This window comes from Cherax quadricarinatus, chromosome 26 (genome assembly GCF_038502225.1).
Source record: "Cherax quadricarinatus isolate ZL_2023a chromosome 26, ASM3850222v1, whole genome shotgun sequence".
NCBI classification, from domain to species: domain Eukaryota; kingdom Metazoa; phylum Arthropoda; class Malacostraca; order Decapoda; family Parastacidae; genus Cherax; species Cherax quadricarinatus.
In genome coordinates, this window is record NC_091317.1 from 35,183,905 (window position 1) to 35,203,985 (window position 20,081).

The window sequence follows — 20,081 nt, forward strand, 5'->3', positions numbered from 1 at the left end:
TCAAGAGCAAGAGGCCAGACCTGGGGAAACTGGTTCAAAGGAGGGGAGAGAGAAATTGAAGGAATTGCCTACTTCAAAGATTAAGGAAATGTGTGCAAAATGGCTTGAAGTGCAAACCTTTTTTGATGAAAATCACCCTCACACAGCTATTGCAAGCCGTGCTGGTGACTGTTACAATGACACTGTTGTGAACCACTTTAGACAAATCATAAAGGAACGAGAGGTACAGGCCACTATGGACAGATATGTTGTGCGAAAGAAGTCCAGTGACTCTGAAGCTGGTCCTAGTGGCATTAAAAGAAGAAGGGAAGTAACCCCAGAAAAGGACTTGCTACCTCAAGTCCTAATGGAAGGGGATTCCCCTTCTAAACACTAACACTCTCTCTCCCCTCCTCCCATCCCATCAATCATCACCAGATCTTCAATAAAAGTAAGTGTCATGTAATTGTGCATGCCTTTTTCAGTTTGTGTGTACTAAAATTAACATTTTTTTGTGGTAAAAAAAATTTTTTTTCATACTTTTGGGTGTCTTGCACGGATTAATTTTATTTCCATTATTTCTTATGGGGAAAATTAATTCGCATAGCGAACATTTCGCATAACGACCAGCCCTCTTGCACGGATTAAGTTCGCTATGCGGGGGTCCACTGTATTAGAGAAAACGTAGTGTTTCACAGGGCTATCTGTGATGTACACTCGTAATGCACCATATAACTAACTGAAACAAAAAAGGTTTTTTTTTTTTGGTGCTTGCTCATTTTCGTTGATTATCTCAGAAGTAAGTTATTTATTTATATCTTAACATAGTGGCATTAATAATGATTTAATAATGATAGGAGTGCAATGAATTTCACAGACAACATAAAAAAATGCTTGTTTTACAAACTGGTGAAGTTATTTTTGAAATATCACAATTTGTTTTTGATTTGTGTGAGGTTAAAAGGCAGATATTTTGCCAAATGTCAAAACCATACTAACTTTATTTTTTTAAGAATGAAGATAGGATAAATTACAGTAATTACATTCATGATAAATTCGGATTAGCAATGTTTTATCAGTAGGTAGTGCCCAAACAGTTTCTTGCAATGCTAGTACCTGGCTTGGGCTTGCCATATACATGTATGATTTTTGGTAAATATTTTTTTCTCAGTTGTTTGTTGGGCTATCGTATTGAAACTTGGGCAATATATGATGGAAAGATGCTTCTTAATGTACACCAAAAATGAAAGAAATCGGAAGATAAATAATGGAGTTCACTTCTCAGCCATTAGCCGCCCCTTAGTGGTATATTTTCGTATGGTTTTTATGGTTGTATTCTCTTTTTTTTTGTCTCATTTAATAGAATGGAAGATATACAGTGGTACCCTGAGTTTCAAACTTAATCCGTTCCAGGAGCTAGTTCTAAAGTCAAAACGTTTGAAACTCGAAGCAATGTTTCCCATAAGAAATAATGTAAATACAATTAATCCGTTCCAGAAACCCAAAAGTATTCACAAAATAATACATTTTATAGAGATTAATTATAGTTTTACATACACACAACAAACATACATAGTACAATTAGTAATAGATAAATAAACATTTAAATAAGCATAAAAAAATAAAATTTTTAATTACCTTTATTGAGGATTGTTGATGGCATCTGGAAGATAGTGAGGAGTGAGGGAGCACTTATTGTTTGGAAAGGGAATCCCCTTCCATAAAGACTTTAGGTAATAAGTCCTTATCTGGGGTTACTTCTCTTCTTTAACCCTTTCAGGGTCTGTGCCGTAGATCTACGGCTTTACATTGAGGGTCCAAACCGTAGATCTACGCCATGAGCTCAGCTCACTCTGATAAGCTGTGAGAAGTAAATTTGGGCCTAGGTATGAGAGAATACATCTATGTGGTATGTGTGCACCACATAAAACAAATCCTGCAGCACACAGTGCAAAATGAGAGAAAAAAAACTTAGACCATAAATTTCGATTAAAACAGCAAATTTGCAGTGTTTTTTTGTATGTTTTTTTTATGGGTGTATTTGCGATTTCTTGGTCTCATTTGATAGAATGGAAGATATATTACAGAAATAGAGATGATTTTGATTGGTTTTAGTATTGGAAATGCCTTGAAATTGAGCTCAAAGTAGTGAAAATGTTAAATTTTTGTCCATGTTCAAGAGTAAACAAATGACCTCACACGTCTAATACACGACAGCTGGTGGGTCTAATATACATTCACAAATGTGGTGATATTATTTATACAATTACAGTGGACCCCCGCATAACGATTACCTCCGAATGCGACAAATTATGTAAGTATATTTATGTAAGTGCGTTTGTACGTGTATGTTTGGGGGTCTGAAATGGACTAATCTACTTCACAATATTTCTTATGGGAACAAATTCGGTCAGTACTGGCACCTGAACATACTTCTGAGTGAAAAAATATCGTTAACCGGGGGTCCACTGTATTACAATATTGCATAACAGTAAGTCTTTTATTTTTTGGTTTGAATAAAAATTCATTATGTGAATAATGTTATGAGGATAACAAAAAGATTAGGTGATGAAAGATTGAATATCAGATTGGAGGGAGAGAGTATGGAGGAGGTGAACGTATTCAGATATTTGGGAGTGGACGTGTCAGCGGATGGGTCTATGAAAGATGAGGTGAATCATAGAATTGATGAGGGAAAAAGAGTGAGTGGTGCACTTAGGAGTCTGTGGAAACAAAGAACTTTGTCCTTGGAGGCAAAGAGGGGAATGTATGAGAGTATAGTTTTACCAACGCTCTTATATGGGTGTGAAGCGTGGGTGATGAATGTTGCAGCGAGGAGAAGGCTGGAGGCAGTGGAGATGTCATGTCTGAGGGCAATGTGTGGTGTGAATATAATGCAGAGAATTCGTAGTTTGGAAGTTAGGAGGAGGTGCAGGATTACCAAAACTGTTGTCCAGAGGGCTGAGGAAGGGTTGTTGAGGTGGTTCGGACATGTAGAGAGAATGGAGCGAAACAGAATGACTTCAAGAGTGTATCAGTCTGTAGTGGAAGGAAGGCGGGGTAGGGGTCGGCCTAGGAAAGGTTGGAGGGAGGGGGTAAAGGAGGTTTTGTGTGCGAGGGGCTTGGACTTCCAGCAGGCATGCGTGAGCGTGTTTGATAGGAGTGAATGGAGACAAATGGTTTTTAATACTTGACTTGCTGTTGGAGTGTGAGCAAAGTAACATTTATGAAGGGATTCAGGGAAACCGGCAGGCCGGACTTGAGTCCTGGAGATGGGAAGTACAGTGCCTGCACTCTGAAGGAGGGGTGTTAATGTTGCAGTTTAAAAACTGTAGTGTAAAGCACCCTTCTGGCAAGACAGTGATGGAATGAATGATGGTGAAAGTTTTTCTTTTTCGGGCCACCCTGCCTTGGTGGGAATCGGCCGGTGTGATAATAAAATAATAATAAAAATAAAAAATCAAAATGGAATTCATTTGTAAAGCCTGAAAACGTAACTAATGAACAGAGGAAATGTTAGTTTAGTGCCAGGAATGCCTGCATTGTTTATTCTGGACCCTATTTTGAAACTGGAATATTTTGAACTTTGCACTAAAGTGGCCAAATTACCAATTTCCGATCACATTATTTTGTAGTTGAAACAGTTGACTTGGTGATTTCTTGTGCTCAATCGATAGAATAGAAGTACGTAACACTATTGAAATAACTAAGAATTTGGTCAACTGGAATAAGGTAATTGGCCTAAAATGGGAGTCAAAGTCAGCAAAATCGCCGATGCATAAATATCGCTGACACATCAAAATTTGCGAGAGAGCATAATTTCGTCAGTTTTCCACCAAATTTCATACTTTTTGTTTTATTACCTTCAGAAAAAGATTCTCTACCATTTCATAAGAAAAAATAACAAAATTATTTTTTGAAAATTCTTGGACACTGGTGCACACTTTGAAATTTGACCTCTGGACCCTGAAAGGGTTAAGATTTCCCTAAAATGGGACATGGTTCTGTCACTGAACTTGTTGCAGAGATGGCTTGTTTCAGCTTGCTTGGGGGGATATTTTTCAGCAAATGCCTGCAGCAGTACCATCCACCACTATATCATCCACCACCATCCACTAATACCATCCACCACCACCACCATCCACTTATACTATCCACCACCACCACCATCCACTTATACTATCCACCACCACCACCATCCACCACTACTACCATCCACCAATATCATCCACCACCACCACCATCGCCACCATAGTAGCTTATTTCACAGTCGCACTTAATAAACAAGCACCAAACACAATGAATTATTTGTGAAATGTTTAAATGAGCATGCAGGTTAGTGTTCACTCAAGCATAAACAAAGTCAGACTGGCTCATGACGCCTGCACGGGGGATGCAGGGAGGCACAGGTAGGCAGACAGGTCTGGTACACAGTTCGAAACATGGGGCACGTTCGATACTCGAAACAAAATTGGTGCAAAAAAAGTGGTCGAAACTCGAAGCATTCGATAGTCAATGCGTTCGAAACTCAGGGTTCCACTGTATTACAGAAATAGATATTATTTTGATTGGTTTCATGATGAAAAGTACCTTGAAATTGAGCTCAAAGTAGCAGAAATGTTCGATTTTTGCCAATGTTCAAGAGTAAACAGATGACATCATCCAATACGTGTCCAACTGGCCAGTCTAATATGCAGTCACGAATGGTTTGACATTATTTATACAGTTATTACAATAATGCAGAAGTCTGCATAACAGTAAATCTTCTATTATTTTGTGAATAAAAATTAAAAATGGAAAGCAAGAGTAATAGAAGAGGGGCCTGGAGACATGACTAATGAACAGAGAAAAGGTTATTTTAGTGCCAGGAATGTCTGCATTGTTTATTCTGGACCTTATTTTGAAATTGGCTTTTGAAATTTGTGTGAAATTGGCCAAATTACCAATTTCTGACCACTTTATTGGTAGTTGAAATAGGTGAATGGGCAGTTTCTTGTACTCAGTCGACATATTAGAAGGAATACTAGCGAAATAGCTATGAGTTTGGTAGCCTGGAACAACAGAATGGGCCAAAAATAGGGCATAAATTGGGTGAAATCGCTGATGCGTAAATATTGCCATTGGGTTAAGTGTATTCTAACCTAACCACTCTGTAATCCGGTAAAGTGGAAATAAATGATATAAAATACTGACACAATGGAAATATAAACACATATGTAGTAGGTTGGTAGACAGCAACCACCCAGGGAAGTACTACCGTCCTGCCAGATGACTGTGAAACAAAAACCTGTAACTGTTTTGCATGATGGTAGGATTGCTGGTTTCTTTTTCTGTCTCATAAACACGCTAAGATAACAGGGATATCTTGCTACTCCTACTTACACTTTGGTCACACTTCACAGACACGCACATGCATATATATATATACATACATCTAGGTTTTTCTCCTTTTTCTAAATAGCTCTTGTTCTTTTTTATTTCTTCTATTGTCCATGGGGAAGTGGAAAAGAATCTTTCCTCCGTAAGCCATGCGTGTCGTATGAGGCGACTAAAATGCCGGGAGCAATGGGCTAGTAACCCCTTCTCCTGTATACAATTACTAAAAAAGAGAAGAAGAAAAACTTTATAAAACTGGGTTGCTTAAATGTGCGTGGATGTAGTGCGGATGACAAGAAACAGATGATTGCTGATGTTATGAATGAAAAGAAGTTGGATGTCCTGGCCCTAAGCGAAACAAAGCTGAAGGGGGTAGGAGAGTTTCAGTGGGGGGAAATAAATGGGATTAAATCTGGAGTATCTGAGAGAGTTAGAGCAAAGGAAGGGGTAGCAGTAATGTTAAATGATCAGTTATGGAAGGAGAAAAGAGAATATGAATGTGTAAATTCAAGAATTATGTGGATTAAAGTAAAGGTTGGATGCGAGAAGTGGGTCATAATAAGCGTGTATGCACCTGGAGAAGAGAGGAATGCAGAGGAGAGAGAGAGATTTTGGGAGATGTTAAGTGAATGTATAGGAGCCTTTGAACCAAGTGAGAGAGTAATTGTGGTAGGGGACTTGAATGCTAAAGTAGGAGAAACTTTTAGAGAGGGTGTGGTAGGTAAGTTTGGGGTGCCAGGTGTAAATGATAATGGGAGCCCTTTGATTGAACTTTGTATAGAAAGGGGTTTAGTTATAGGTAATACATATTTTAAGAAAAAGAGGATAAATAAGTATACACGATATGATGTAGGGCGAAATGACAGTAGTTTGTTGGATTATGTATTGGTAGATAAAAGACTGTTGAGTAGACTTCAGGATGTACATGTTTATAGAGGGGCCACAGATATATCAGATCACTTTCTAGTTGTAGCTACACTGAGAGTAAAAGGTAGATGGGATACAAGGAGAATAGAAGCATCAGGGAAGAGAGAGGTGAAGGTTTATAAACTAAAAGAGGAGGCAGTTAGGGTAAGATATAAACAGCTATTGGAGGATAGATGGGCTAATGAGAGCATAGGCAATGGGGTCGAAGAGGTATGGGGTAGGTTTAAAAATGTAGTGTTAGAGTGTTCAGCAGAAGTTTGTGGTTACAGGAAAGTGGGTGCAGGAGGGAAGAGGAGCGATTGGTGGAATGATGATGTAAAGAGAGTAGTAAGGGAGAAAAAGTTAGCATATGAGAAGTTTTTACAAAGTAGAAGTGATGCAAGGAGGGAAGAGTATATGGAGAAAAAGAGAGAAGTTAAGAGAGTGGTGAAGCAATGTAAAAAGAGAGCAAATGAGAGAGTGGGTGAGATGTTATCAACAAATTTTGTTGAAAATAAGAAAAAGTTTTGGAGTGAGATTAACAAGTTAAGAAAGCCTAGAGAACAAATGGATTTGTCAGTTAAAAATAGGAGAGGAGAGTTATTAAATGGAGAGGTAGAGGTATTGGGAAGATGGAAGGAATATTTTGAGGAATTGTTAAATGTTGATGAAGATAGGGAAGCTGTGATTTCGTGTATAGGGCAAGGAGGAATAACATCTTGCAGGAGTGAGGAAGAGCCAGTTGTGAGTGTGGGGGAAGTTCGTGAGGCAGTAGGTAAAATGAAAGGGGGTAAGGCAGCCGGGATTGATGGGATAAAGATAGAAATGTTAAAAGCAGGTGGGGATATAGTTTTGGAGTGGTTGGTGCAATTATTTAATAAATGTATGGAAGAGGGTAAGGTACCTAGGGATTGGCAGAGAGCATGCATAGTTCCTTTGTATAAAGGCAAAGGGGATAAAAGAGAGTGCAAAAATTATAGGGGGATAAGTCTGTTGAGTGTACCTGGTAAAGTGTATGGTAGAGTTATAATTGAAAGAATTAAGAGTAAGACGGAGAATAGGATAGCAGATGAACAAGGAGGCTTTAGGAAAGGTAGGGGGTGTGTGGACCAGGTGTTTACAGTGAAACATATAAGTGAACAGTATTTAGATAAGGCTAAAGAGGTCTTTGTGGCATTTATGGATTTGGAAAAGGCGTATGACAGGGTGGATAGGGGGGCAATGTGGCAGATGTTGCAAGTGTATGGTGTAGGAGGTAGGTTACTGAAAGCAGTGAAGAGTTTTTACGAGGATAGTGAGGCTCAAGTTAGAGTATGTAGGAAAGAGGGAAATTTTTTCCCAGTAAAAGTAGGCCTTAGACAAGGATGTGTGATGTCACCGTGGTTGTTTAATATATTTATAGATGGGGTTGTAAGAGAAGTAAATGCGAGGGTCTTGGCAAGAGGCGTGGAGTTAAAAGATAAAGAATCACACACAAAGTGGGAGTTGTCACAGCTGCTCTTTGCCGATGACACTGTGCTCTTGGGAGATTCTGAAGAGAAGTTGCAGAGATTGGTGGATGAATTTGGTAGGGTGTGCAAAAGAAGAAAATTAAAGGTGAATACAGGAAAGAGTAAGGTTATGAGGATAACAAAAAGATTAGGTGATGAAAGATTGAATATCAGATTGGAGGGAGAGAGTATGGAGGAGGTGAACGTATTCAGATATTTGGGAGTGGACGTGTCAGCGGATGGGTCTATGAAAGATGAGGTGAATCATAGAATTGATGAGGGAAAAAGAGTGAGTGGTGCACTTAGGAGTCTGTGGAGACAAAGAACTTTGTCCTTGGAGGCAAAGAGGGGAATGTATGAGAGTATAGTTTTACCAACGCTCTTATATGGGTGTGAAGCGTGGGTGATGAATGTTGCAGCGAGGAGAAGGCTGGAGGCAGTGGAGATGTCATGTCTGAGGGCAATGTGTGGTGTGAATATAATGCAGAGAAGTCGTAGTTTGGAAGTTAGGAGGAGGTGCGGGATTACCAAAACTGTTGTCCAGAGGGCTGAGGAAGGGTTGTTGAGGTGGTTCGGACATGTAGAGAGAATGGAGCGAAACAGAATGACTTCAAGAGTGTATCAGTCTGTAGTGGAAGGAAGGCGGGGTAGGGGTCGGCCTAGGAAGGGTTGGAGGGAGGGGGTAAAGGAGGTTTTGTGTGCGAGGGGCTTGGACTTCCAGCAGGCATGCGTGAGCGTGTTTGATAGGAGTGAATGGAGACAAATGGTTTTTAATACTTGACGTGCTGTTGGAGTGTGAGCAAAGTAACATTTATGAAGGGATTCAGGGAAACCGGCAGGCCGGACTTGAGTCCTGGAGATGGGAAGTACAGTGCCTGCACTCTGAAGGAGGGGTGTTAATGTTGCAGTTTAAAAACTGTAGTGTAAAGCACCCTTCTGGCAAGACAGTGATGGAGTGAATGATGGTGAAAGTTTTTCTTTTTCGGGCCACCCTGCCTTGGTGGGAATCGGCCGGTGTGATAATAATAATAATAATGCAGTATAATGTGATCCTTTATTGACAACGTTTCGCCCACACAGTGGACTTTTTCAAGTCACAAACAGATCTACCTGGGGTGGAAGGTACGCGAGTATTTATAGTCAGGTTCAGAATGTTGAGGTCAGGTGGAGAATGCTGCATCTGATCTACCGAGTGGGGTTATAGAGTCTAAAATCTTGGGTAGCTTGGAAGGGAGATTGGATAAGTTGTGAGCAGACCTTCTGCAGTGTTCTTCCATTCCTATGTTCTTATGTGGGATAGCAATGAAGAAGTTTCTTGGCAAGTGGTTCAGCTATTTATTTATTTATTTATTTATAATTTGAGCACACTTACAGAGGTACAAAAAAAAATACAGATAAGAGCAGCATGCCAAAGCCACTTATACTATGCATAGCATTACGGGCTGGCTTAAAATTAACTTAAGATTAACTAAGCAATGATGAAATCAGTGAAAAACATTAATGTAAACTGATTACTATAAAGCACAAGTGAGTATTACAAAGACAGGTCATATGGTTGCATGCATTGTTGTAAATTCAGTAGAATGGAGTATTCTGTTAGGTAGTGAATTTAAAAAATAATAAAGTTAGATTGGGTTTTAGGTTTAACACTTATGTGATATAATTGTGAGAAACATTTAAGATATACAATTTATAAGGTTCAGTTATTCAGTATTTATTTGGTTTTGGGTGAGTAAGTGATCTTTGAGAAGAGACTTGAATTTATAAACAGGTAGTGTTTCTTTTATATTAACAGGTAATGAATTCCAGATTTTAGGGCCTTTTATGTGCATTGAGTTTTTGCATAGCGTGAGATGGACACGAGGAATATCAAAGAGTGATCTGTGCCTTGTGTTATGGTCATGTGTTCTGTTGAGGTTGGCAAGGAGATGTTTGAGGGGAGGGTTAATATCAGAGTTGAGTGTTCTATGTATGTAATAGGTGCAGTAATAAGTATGGATGTTTTGTATGGTGAGTAGGTTGAGTGTATTGAATATTGGTGGAGTGTGCTGCCTGTAGTGAGAATTTGTTATCATTCTAACTGCAGCCTTTTGTTGGGTAATTAGTGGTCTGAGATGGTTACTTGTTGTTGAGCCCCATGCACAAATTCCATAGGTGAGATAGGGGTAAATAAGAGAGTGATATAGGGCCAGGAGGGCTGACTGTGGAACATAGTACCGTATCTTCGATAGTATGCCTACAGTCTTGGAAATTTTCTTAGAAATTTGTTGTATATGTGTATGAAATTTGAGTCTATTATCAAGGTGGATTCCTAAGAATTTTCCCTCTGTTAGCTTTGTGATAGGTGATCCGTTTATCATTATGTTAAGAGGGACATCTGTAGCTCTGTTACCAAACTGAATGAAGTAGGTTTTGTCAATGTTTAGTGTAAGTTTGTTAGTACTCATCCAGGTAGATATTTTCTGTAATTCGGTATTTACAGTATTGGCTAGCGTGACTGGGCTCGGGTGGGAGAAGACGTATGTTGTGTCATCAGCAAATAGTGTGGGTTTGAGTAATTGAGAAGCATTTGGTAGGTCATTTATGTATAGGAGAAAGAGAAGAGGGCCAAGGACACTTCCCTGTGGGACACCAACTGTAATTGGTTGTGCAGAAGAGTTTGCCCCATTTGCGTACACATATTGGCTTCTGTTGCTGAGGTATGACTTGAGGTAGTTGAGGGAGTGCCCTCTTATACCATAGTGTGATAATTTTACGTGGAGCAAGTCATGGTCAACTGTATCAAAAGCTTTACGTAAGTCAATGAAGATCCCCAGTGGGACTTCTTTTTTCTCTATTGCAGTGTATATATGTTCTAGCATGTGTATAATAGCATCATTAGTATTTTTATTAGGCCTGAATCCAAATTGGCAGGGGTTGAGTATGTTTTGGGAGATAAGGTAGGAGTAGATTCGTTTATGAATTAATTTTTCGAAGATTTTTGAGAGAGGGTGTAAGTTGGATATTGGCCTATAGTTATTCAACTCTGTTTGGTCTCCTCCTTTGTGGATCGGGGTGACCCTTGTTATTTTGAGTACTGTAGGGAAGGTGGAGGATTCAATGGATTTGTTAAAGAGTGTTGCAATGATTGGTGATAGCACTTGTGACACTTTTTTGTATATAAAGGGTGGTAAGGTATTTAAATCTCCTGCCTTGTTTTTTAGTGCGTTGATAATAAGGGAGACTTCGTATGGGTTAGTCGGAGCTAGGAACAGTGTGTTCGGGTAGTTGCCGGTGAGGTAGTCATTTGGTGGGGTATCTGAGCTTGGGATTTTATTGGCAAGGTTTTGTCCTATAGTGGAGAAGAAATCATTGAGTCTGTTTGCTGTTTCTGTTGGTGGGAGTTGGGGTTCATCTGATTTTGCTAATTTTATTTCGCTATTTAGTGATATCTTTTTTGTTCTATGTTATAGAAGCCATTGCTCTGGTTGAAATTGTTGGTTATAGAGATAAGCGATGATTCCAGGATTCTTTGGTATTGAGTGTTGTCTTCTCTGGCGATTAGTCTTGAGTTTCTGTAGTTAATTAAATGGTTGTGTGAATTGCGGTGTTGTACATAGGCATTCCTTGTATCGTCAGTCCTGCTTGCTTATTGATGTTTCGCCCACGTATAATTTGCTGCAGTCATTATAAAGGATTGTGTATACCCCTGCAGAGGAAGGAAGCTTGTGAAGTCCTTGATGGTCATGGTTGTGGAGGTAGATACTTGGAATGAGGTATTGGAAAAGATGTTGGAAACATGTTTGGCAATGGAGTTGGTGGGGAGGACTATGTATCTCTTCTCGGCAGTGTCTTCTCTGGATGTGTTGAAGATGTTTAATGCCCGCCATCTGCAGTCTCTGATGAAGTGACGAGGATAGTGGAGTTTAGAAAATACTTACTTGTTCAATTATAGTGCATTCTTCCTCAAGGAACTCATTGCTGTAGATTCTGAGTGCGCGCAGGAAGAAGCCTATAATTACACCACATTTAGTTTTGGTGTCGTGGTGAGAGTAGAAGTGGAAAAGATCGTTTTCATTGGTGGGTTTTCGATAGACTTTAAAACAATGTTCATGGTCAGCTTTGCAGAGAAGAACATCAAGGAATGGAAGAGTATTGTCGACTTCTTCTTCAAGTGTGAACTGGATTGAGGGCTCGACCTGGTTGAGCTTGTCTTGGAGAGCTTGAACGTTGAAGCATCTGGGAGTTATGAGGAGAATGTCGTCAACATAACGGAGCCAGGTGACAGTTGAAGGAATAATGGTGGAGAAACGCTCGGCTTCCAGATGTTCCATGTATAAGTTCGCCAGGACGACACTGAGTGGCGAGCCCATGGGTAGTCCAAAAGTCTGCTGAAAGAGGTGATTTTCGAAAGAGAAACACGTAAAGCCGACACATAGTTCAACAAGATCGATGAAATTGCTATGTGTCGGCTTTACGTGTTTCTCTTTCAAAAATCACCTCTTTCAGCAGACTTTTGAGCTACCCATGGGCTTGCCACTCAGTGCCGTCCTGGCAAACTTATACATGGAACATCTGGAAGTCGAGCGTTTCTCCACCATTATTCCTTCAACTGTCACCTGGCTCCGTTATGTTGACGACATTCTCCTCATAACTCCCAGATGCTTCAACGTTCAAGCTCTCCAAGACAAGCTCAACCAGGTCGAGCCCTCAATCCAGTTCACACTTGAAGTCAACAATACTCTTCCTTTCCTTGATGTTCTTCTCTGCAAAGCTGACCATGAACATCGTTTTAAACCCTTTGTAGATGAATGGTTCAGAGAACCGACATGTTTTAAAGCCTATCGAAAACCCACCAACCAAAACGATCTTCTCCACTTCTACTCTCACCACGACACCAAAACTAAACGTGGTGTAATTATAGGCTTCTTCCTGCACGCACTCAGAATCTGCAGCAATGAGTTCCTTGAGGAAGAATGCACTATAATTGAACAAGTATTTTCTAAACTCCACTATCCTCGTCACTCCATCAGAGACTGCAGACGGCGGGCATTAAACATCTTCAACACACCCAGAGAAGACACTGCCGAGAAGAGATACATAGTCCTCCCCACCAGCTCCATTGCCAAACATGTTTCCAACATCTTTTCCAATACCTCATTCCAAGTATCTGCCTCCACAACCACGACCATCAAGGACATCACCAGTAAGAGACAGGACAAGCTTCCATCCTCTGCAGGGGTATACACAATCCCTTGTAACGACTGCAGCAAATTATACGTGGGCGAAACATCAAGAGACCTCCAAACACGTATTTCAGAACACCAATACGCAAGCAGGACTGACGATACAACGAATGCCTGTGTACAACACCGCAGTTCACACAACCATTTAATTAACTACAGAAACTCAAGACTTATCGCCACAGAAGACAACACTCAATACCGAGGAATCCTGGAATCATCGCTTATCTCTATAACCAACAATTCCAACCAGAACAATGGCTTCTATAACATAGCTGAACCACTTGCCGAGAAACTTCTTCATCGCTATCCCACATAAGAACATAGGAATGGAAGAACACTGCAGAAGGTCTGCTCACAACTTATCCAATCTCCCTTCCAAGCTACCAAAGATTTTAGACTATAACCCCACTCAGTAGATCATCAGATGCAGCATTCTCCACCTGACCTCAACATTCTGAACCTGACTATAAATACTCGCGTACCTTCCACCCCAGGTAGATCTGTTTGTGACTTGAAAAAGTCCACTGTGTGGGCGAAACGTTGTCAATAAAGGATCACATTATACTGCATATGTGTTTATATTTCCAATCCGGTAAAGTCACTAATCTGGCGCCCTACAGGTCTCGATGATGCCAGATTAGTGATGGCCAACCTGTACAAGGTTTTGCCCAGTCAGGGAAAGATAAATAAAATGTTCTTTGCTATAAGCGACTTTCTATCACCATCGTGAAAGCATTTTATTTGTCCTAATTATATGCAATATCTTCTCACCCTGCAGTGTGGATGAATCAAGTATATGGCGAGGTTAACACTAGGAATGCAACAAGTATGTGTAGCCACTGTTATTGTGAGAGAATCAAGGAGGAAGGATGCACTGGATGTTGTAGCTATGGAAACACCAACAGCCTGGTGGAATTGAGAGCTAGTGCTTGGCAGGACTCTACTATGGTACTGTAATTTGTTAGCACTTCTTGTTCCATTTTATTTTTATTGTAACTAAATAAGTTCCTGTATCTGAAGGAGGGGTGTTAATGTTGCAGTTTAAAAACTGTAGTGTAAAGCACCCTTCTGGCAAGACAGTGATGGAGTGAATGATGGTGAAAGTTTTTCTTTTCCGGGCCACCCTGCCTTGGTGGGAATCGGCTAGTGTGATAATAAAATAATAATCTTCACCATCTCTGCTTAATCACTCTTCAAAACTAAAGATCATTGAATCATTTTGAAATAATAAGTTATATTTTTTAAATTGTATTATTTGTTCAATAGCTTCCTTTCTTGTTGTACACATAATTGTAGTTAAATGCATAAGAAATCCTACTTAATAGTCTGTCTAAATATTAAGGATTAAGAATTAAGGCTTTTATATCTTTTCATAGTTTACAATGTGTAATTACAATTTTGATTTGCCAAATACAAAGAAAGGCACTATCATGCCGGGGCATTTCAAGCAGACTGAACCTAATGCTTAACATACTACTTAATACTAGACATATATAACATGGCTCAAATTGCACATCGTTTTTTTTATATTTCAACAGAGGTAGTTAGTGGTTTAGCAGTAATTGAGATGAATTGATTAACAGGTTACAATATGTATTATATTTTGGCGCATTTTACATAATGATATTGGAATCATTTTAATTTTGAAATAATCTTAAAATATTTAGGAATTTTTGAGATGGTGGTGGCAATTATATAGTGTTTGTGTAGTTAATTTTGGGAGATGAGGTGATTTCTAAGCAGAGTACAGTGGACCCTTGGTTATTGGCCGTAATCTGTTCTAGGTCGACCTAAAACCAAAATGGCTGAATACCGAAATTATAATTCCTATAAGAATTAATGTAAATACAGTTAATCCGCTCCAGATTCCCAAAAATATTCACATTAGAGTATTTTTTTTAAAGATTAAATATATTTTTACATATATAAAACAATGAGAACTAAATAAAATAAATACATGAACAATTAAATCAGTATTACATACCTTTATTGAAGACTCTTCTTGGCTTATGGAAGATAGGGAGGAGGAGAGAGGGAGGATTATTGTTTGGAAGAGGAATCCCCCTCCATAATGACTTCAGATAGCACATCCCTCTCTGGGGTTACTTTCTTTCTTTGTCTTTTAATGCCACTAGGACCACCTTGAGAGTCACTAGACCCCTGTCGCACAAAAAAATCTGTCCAGAGAGGCCTGTTTCTGGCGTCTCTTTAAGATTTCCCTGAAGTGGGACAAGGTTTTGTTACTGAACATGTTGCAGATATGGCTTGTTTCAGCTTGATCAGGGTGATACTTTTCAACAAAACTTTGCAACTCTTTCCACTTTGCACACATGTCCTTAATCACTGAAGAAGGCACCTTCTCCTCTCTCTCTTCCTCCTCCTCTGAAGCAATTTCCTCAGCTGCAGTCTGTTGCTCTTCCAGTTGAAGGTCTTGCAGCTCTTCAGTGGTTAGCTCTTCCCTGTGGTCCTCCACCAATTCTTCCACATCCTCGCCACTCACATCCAACCCCATGGACTTCCCCAGTGCCACAATAGATTGCATAACAGGCATAGGGTCCTCATGGTCAGCCCCAAACCCTTCAAAACCCCTCTCTTGGACACAATCTGGCCACAATTTTCTCCAAGCAGAGTTCAAAATCCTGGAAGTCACTCCCTGAAAAGCCTTACCTAAAAGGCTTATGCAATGGAGGATATTGAAGTGATTCCTCCAGAACTCTCTTAGGGTCAAGTCAGTGTCCGAGGTCACTTCAATGCACTTTTGAAACACCGCTTTTGTGTAGAGTTTTTTGAAGTTAGAAATGATTTGCTGGTCCATGGGCTGGATGAGAGGAGGGGTGTTAGGAGGCAAGAACTTCACTGTTATAAAACGGAAGTCCCTAATGATGTGATGAATGGTTTGAAAAACCGACAAGTTGAGGATTGAGACACTTATGCAGCATATGGGAATAAAGATTCCCATATGCTGCAGTGTGGCGAAACGTTTCCTGAATAAAGATTCCCATATGCTGCATAAGTGTCTCAATCCTCAAGTCCCTAATGAATTGGTCTTCCAAGTCTAGAAGATGAGCTGGAGCATTGTCCAGTACCAGGAGGCACTTGAGTGTCAATTTATTTTCCAGGAGGTATTTTTTCACACTGGGGTCAAACACATCATTGACCCACTCTTTGAAAATGTGCCTTGTGACCCATGTCTTATTAGCTTTCCACATCACACACACACTATTCTTGATGACATTGTTTTTCTTGAACACACTGGGATTTTCAGAGTGATACACCAGTAAAGGCTTCACTTTGAAATCCTCACTAGCATTACCACAGAACAAAAGAGTAAACCTGTCTTTCATAGGCTTGTGTCCTGGCAGTGCTTTTTCCTCCTGCTTAATGTAGGTCCTCTTTGTCATTTTCTTTCAAAAGAGGCCTGTTTCATCACAACTGAACACTTGTTGGAGGAGGAATCCTTCAGCCTCTGTGTACCCCTTGAATTCCTGCACAGATTTTTCAGCTGCACATTTGTCAGAACTCGCAACCTCCCCATGCCTTACCACACTGTGTATGCCACTACGCTTCTTAAATCTCTCAAACCAGCCTTTGCTGGCCCTAAATTCACTAACAGCAGCACTTGTCCCAGGCATTTTCTTTACAAGATCTGCATGCAACTGCCTTGCCCTCTCACAAATCATCGACTCCGCAACACTGTCTCCCGCTAATTGTTTTTCGGTGATCCACAAAACCAACAACAACTCCATATCTTCCATTATCGGTGACCTTTGTTTGGTTAGCACATTTACTCCTTTCACCACATCATCTTCCTTGATTTGTTCTTTCTTTGCCAAGATAGAAGTGATTGTTGGTTTGTTTTTCCCATACATCCTGACAAGTTCTATCACTCAAAAACTACTCTCAAACTTTTCAACAACTTCTTTCTTAAATTCCATTGTGTTTCTCACTTTCTTTAGCAAAGGAACTTTACTAGGAAATTTCTTTGGGGCTGTGGTTACTTATTTCGCAGTTGCTAACCACGAAAAACAATTGATTACAGCCAAATGTTTGGATGAATGAGCAGAAGCTTCCTCACTCGCCCAGAGACAAAGCCAGACTGATGCGCGAGCAGTGGCGAGTTGATGCATACCACACGGCCGATAAGTGAAATAACAGCAGATAACTGGAAGCTGAAAAACTGGCTGATATGTGAGTTGGCCGATAAGCGGAACGGCTGATAAATGAGGGTCCACTGTACTAACATTTAAGCATTGGGATTAATTTCCCCTAAATTCACTATATACCAATGATTTTTTATGTGCCTACCAATATTTTATTACATTATTGTAACCACAAACAAGTGGTATTGATCAATAACAACACTGTTCTAACCAAGGATTCGAACCCATGTTGTACTGTCTCGCCATTGTGAGCGAGAACCACATGATGCCTTAACCCACAGGACCACCCAATCCTACAAAGAACCAAGCACCCAGCCAAGCTAGATGTGTTACTCTTGGTCCAAGGACATATGGAGGTGTGGGAGCTTTCAAGCTAATTTCATTCTCATCCCTGTTTGGTATACTAGCCTACGAGCAGGATATATATACAGTGGACCCCCGCTTTACGATCAGCTCCCAATGCAACCAATTATGTAAGTGTATTTATGCAAGTGCATTTGTATGTGTATGTTTGGGGGTCTGAAATGGACTAATCTAATTCACAATATTCCTTATGGGAACAAATTCGTTCAGTAATGGCACCTGAACATACTTCTGGAATGAAATAATATCGTAAACCGGGGGTCCACTGTATTACTGTAACCACGAACGAGAGGTATTGATCAATAACAACACTACGCTAGCCAAGGATTCAAACTCGTGTTGTACTGGCCTACCATTGATTTTATTACATGTAAACTACATTTGTACTGCACAAAGAAATAAAAATTGTATTGTCTTGTAAATATGATGTACTGCTAAGAAGGACATAGGTTTTAGATACGTATTTCCTTGATCACTTGCAGCCCCATTCATCTCAAAGCCACTAAACTCGGGGTCAACATCACTTTCCTTGAAAAAAAAAAAAGTGCTAATATGACATGGGATTAGTGAATACCTGGGGTTTGCCATTCTTTTTGCTCTAACTGGTGCTCCCACAAGGTACTATGTGGTTCCAGATTTTTTTAGTACAGCACACACCGAGTGTACAGACCCATTTTATACTGCCTAGGCCTGTCAAGCCTCTGGTGCCAAACATGAATGCAGGAAAAATAGTGCATTGATAAACATTGCAAGTGCTAGTAGAAATGCATGGGTCAACAATTTGACAGTTGAAGGGTTGATCATAATATCTGGCATTTAAAAATGGAAGAGGGCAGATATTAGGAGGTGAAAGTACAGAGTATGTATAGAGAGTTCTCATTTATTTGGTAAAAATTAGTCAAGAACCACAGATTTAATAATAGTCAAAAACCACAAATTACTAGATGTTTACCACTGAATGTCACATGAAACACTGAGCTGGCTAGTCAGTGGCCACACCACCTCACTCCTTACACACACACACACATACATACATACATACATACATACATATATATATATATTCCAAGTCCAGTTATCCAAACTTGAGTCCTGGAGGTGGGAAGTGCAGTACTTGCACTCTGAAGGAAGGGTGGGGATATTTGCAGTTTTCAACTGTAGAATCAGTGATGAAGTGAAGGATGGTCAAAGTTTATAGTATTGGTAAAGTTAGACTTTTTCACTGAAGAGGACCTTGACAAATCTAGTCTAGAAACAGTGCTTTGAAACAGGGTCTAGACCAGCTAATGATGCCTTACCGTCAGCTGTATAATGTACTGCAGGGTAAAAAGAGTCCAGAGATCCATTACAGAATTTATGCACACTCCAATACAACCATCGACTTTTAGTACCAGAGCCTCTACCATCCACTTCTGCTGACAACCAACAACCATCCACCTCAGCCCAGTAGGGCCACACTATGCATATTCACTCTTTGCAATCATCCACAAACACCATTGCCCACAGTTTAAGGTAAGAAATACTATTATTTCTATTGCATTTGTAGTCTTAAGCAGTAATATATCACAACAATGAATTACAATTACATATGCACTTTTATTTTTGTAAAATCTGTTGGTTTAAAAAAAGTTGTTTGGCTCTTTGGGGGCTCCCAGGAACGTAACCCTATTTTTCCAATAAGCTCTTAAGTTCATCTAACACGGTTTTTACCTAACACTGCGTTTTCAGGAATGTAACTACCCGAGTGAGCCATTTTTTCAGCGATCAGGACATTAAGATTGAAAAATTATGGAAAAAAAATGTTTTCTTACTGAAAAATAGTGCAAAATTCTGGCAACATTTTGATGAACCCAGCTTGTTTCTATCATATTTCTAAATATGTTTTTCATTAAATGTATTTTTTTTTTTTTTGCTGTCATCAAAAATACATGTTGGCAATTAATTTTTTTTTCTCCAAAAATTGGGATTTTTATGATTGTCTCATTCTAAATACTCTACATGGCAACTTCTGTGCTGGCTAAAGTGTAGAACATGGTGTCTCCCTTGGTAGCCTGCAGGTTGTCAACAAGGAAAGAGTGCAACACACTCAGATTTGGCGTGTCGTAACCGTAGAGTTTCACACCAAAGAAAAAACTCAGAAATAAGTTAGTGACATTTTCTTTTTTTCTGCAATAAGTATTAATAGGACTGTCATGATTTTTGCACACATTGAGGAATGATGGTTCTACAAACATCCAGGAGGGATTTGTGATATTGTTTACAGCTTTGTTTTTAATGATTTTCCACAATAAACAAAAAAAAAATACTAACTTTATTTTATTATGGAATCTACTGGCATTGTCGCTGAAATGCCCTGGCCTTTATCTTTCATCTGAGCATTGTACATCTTCCCAATTTAGTAGAAAAAGGAAAGTTTTGTGACTCATAAAATTGTGCATAATTTTTTTTTCTAACTTGAAGGCTAACAGTCAAAACAAACACAGCCTATACTTTTTTATGCTGCTTAACCCTTTGACTGTCGCGGTCGTATATGTACGTCATAGGAGATACCGTGTTTGACGTATCTATACGCATAAATTCTA

At 39.6% G+C, this 20,081-nt stretch overlaps 1 protein-coding gene across 1 annotated transcript in view; it reads left to right on the forward strand.

Annotated features, from left to right (window-relative positions):
* Positions 1 to 19,804, forward strand: part of LOC128691745 (uncharacterized) — a gene marked incomplete at its 5' end in the record, with an annotated part of 103,989 nt that extends 84,185 nt beyond the window's left edge. Inside the window, 1 exon segment of the mRNA XM_070088925.1 lies at positions 13,755 to 19,804. Coding sequence (XP_069945026.1) covers positions 13,755 to 13,785 — 31 coding nt within the window.
* Between the last annotated feature and the right edge of the window lie 277 nt (positions 19,805 to 20,081).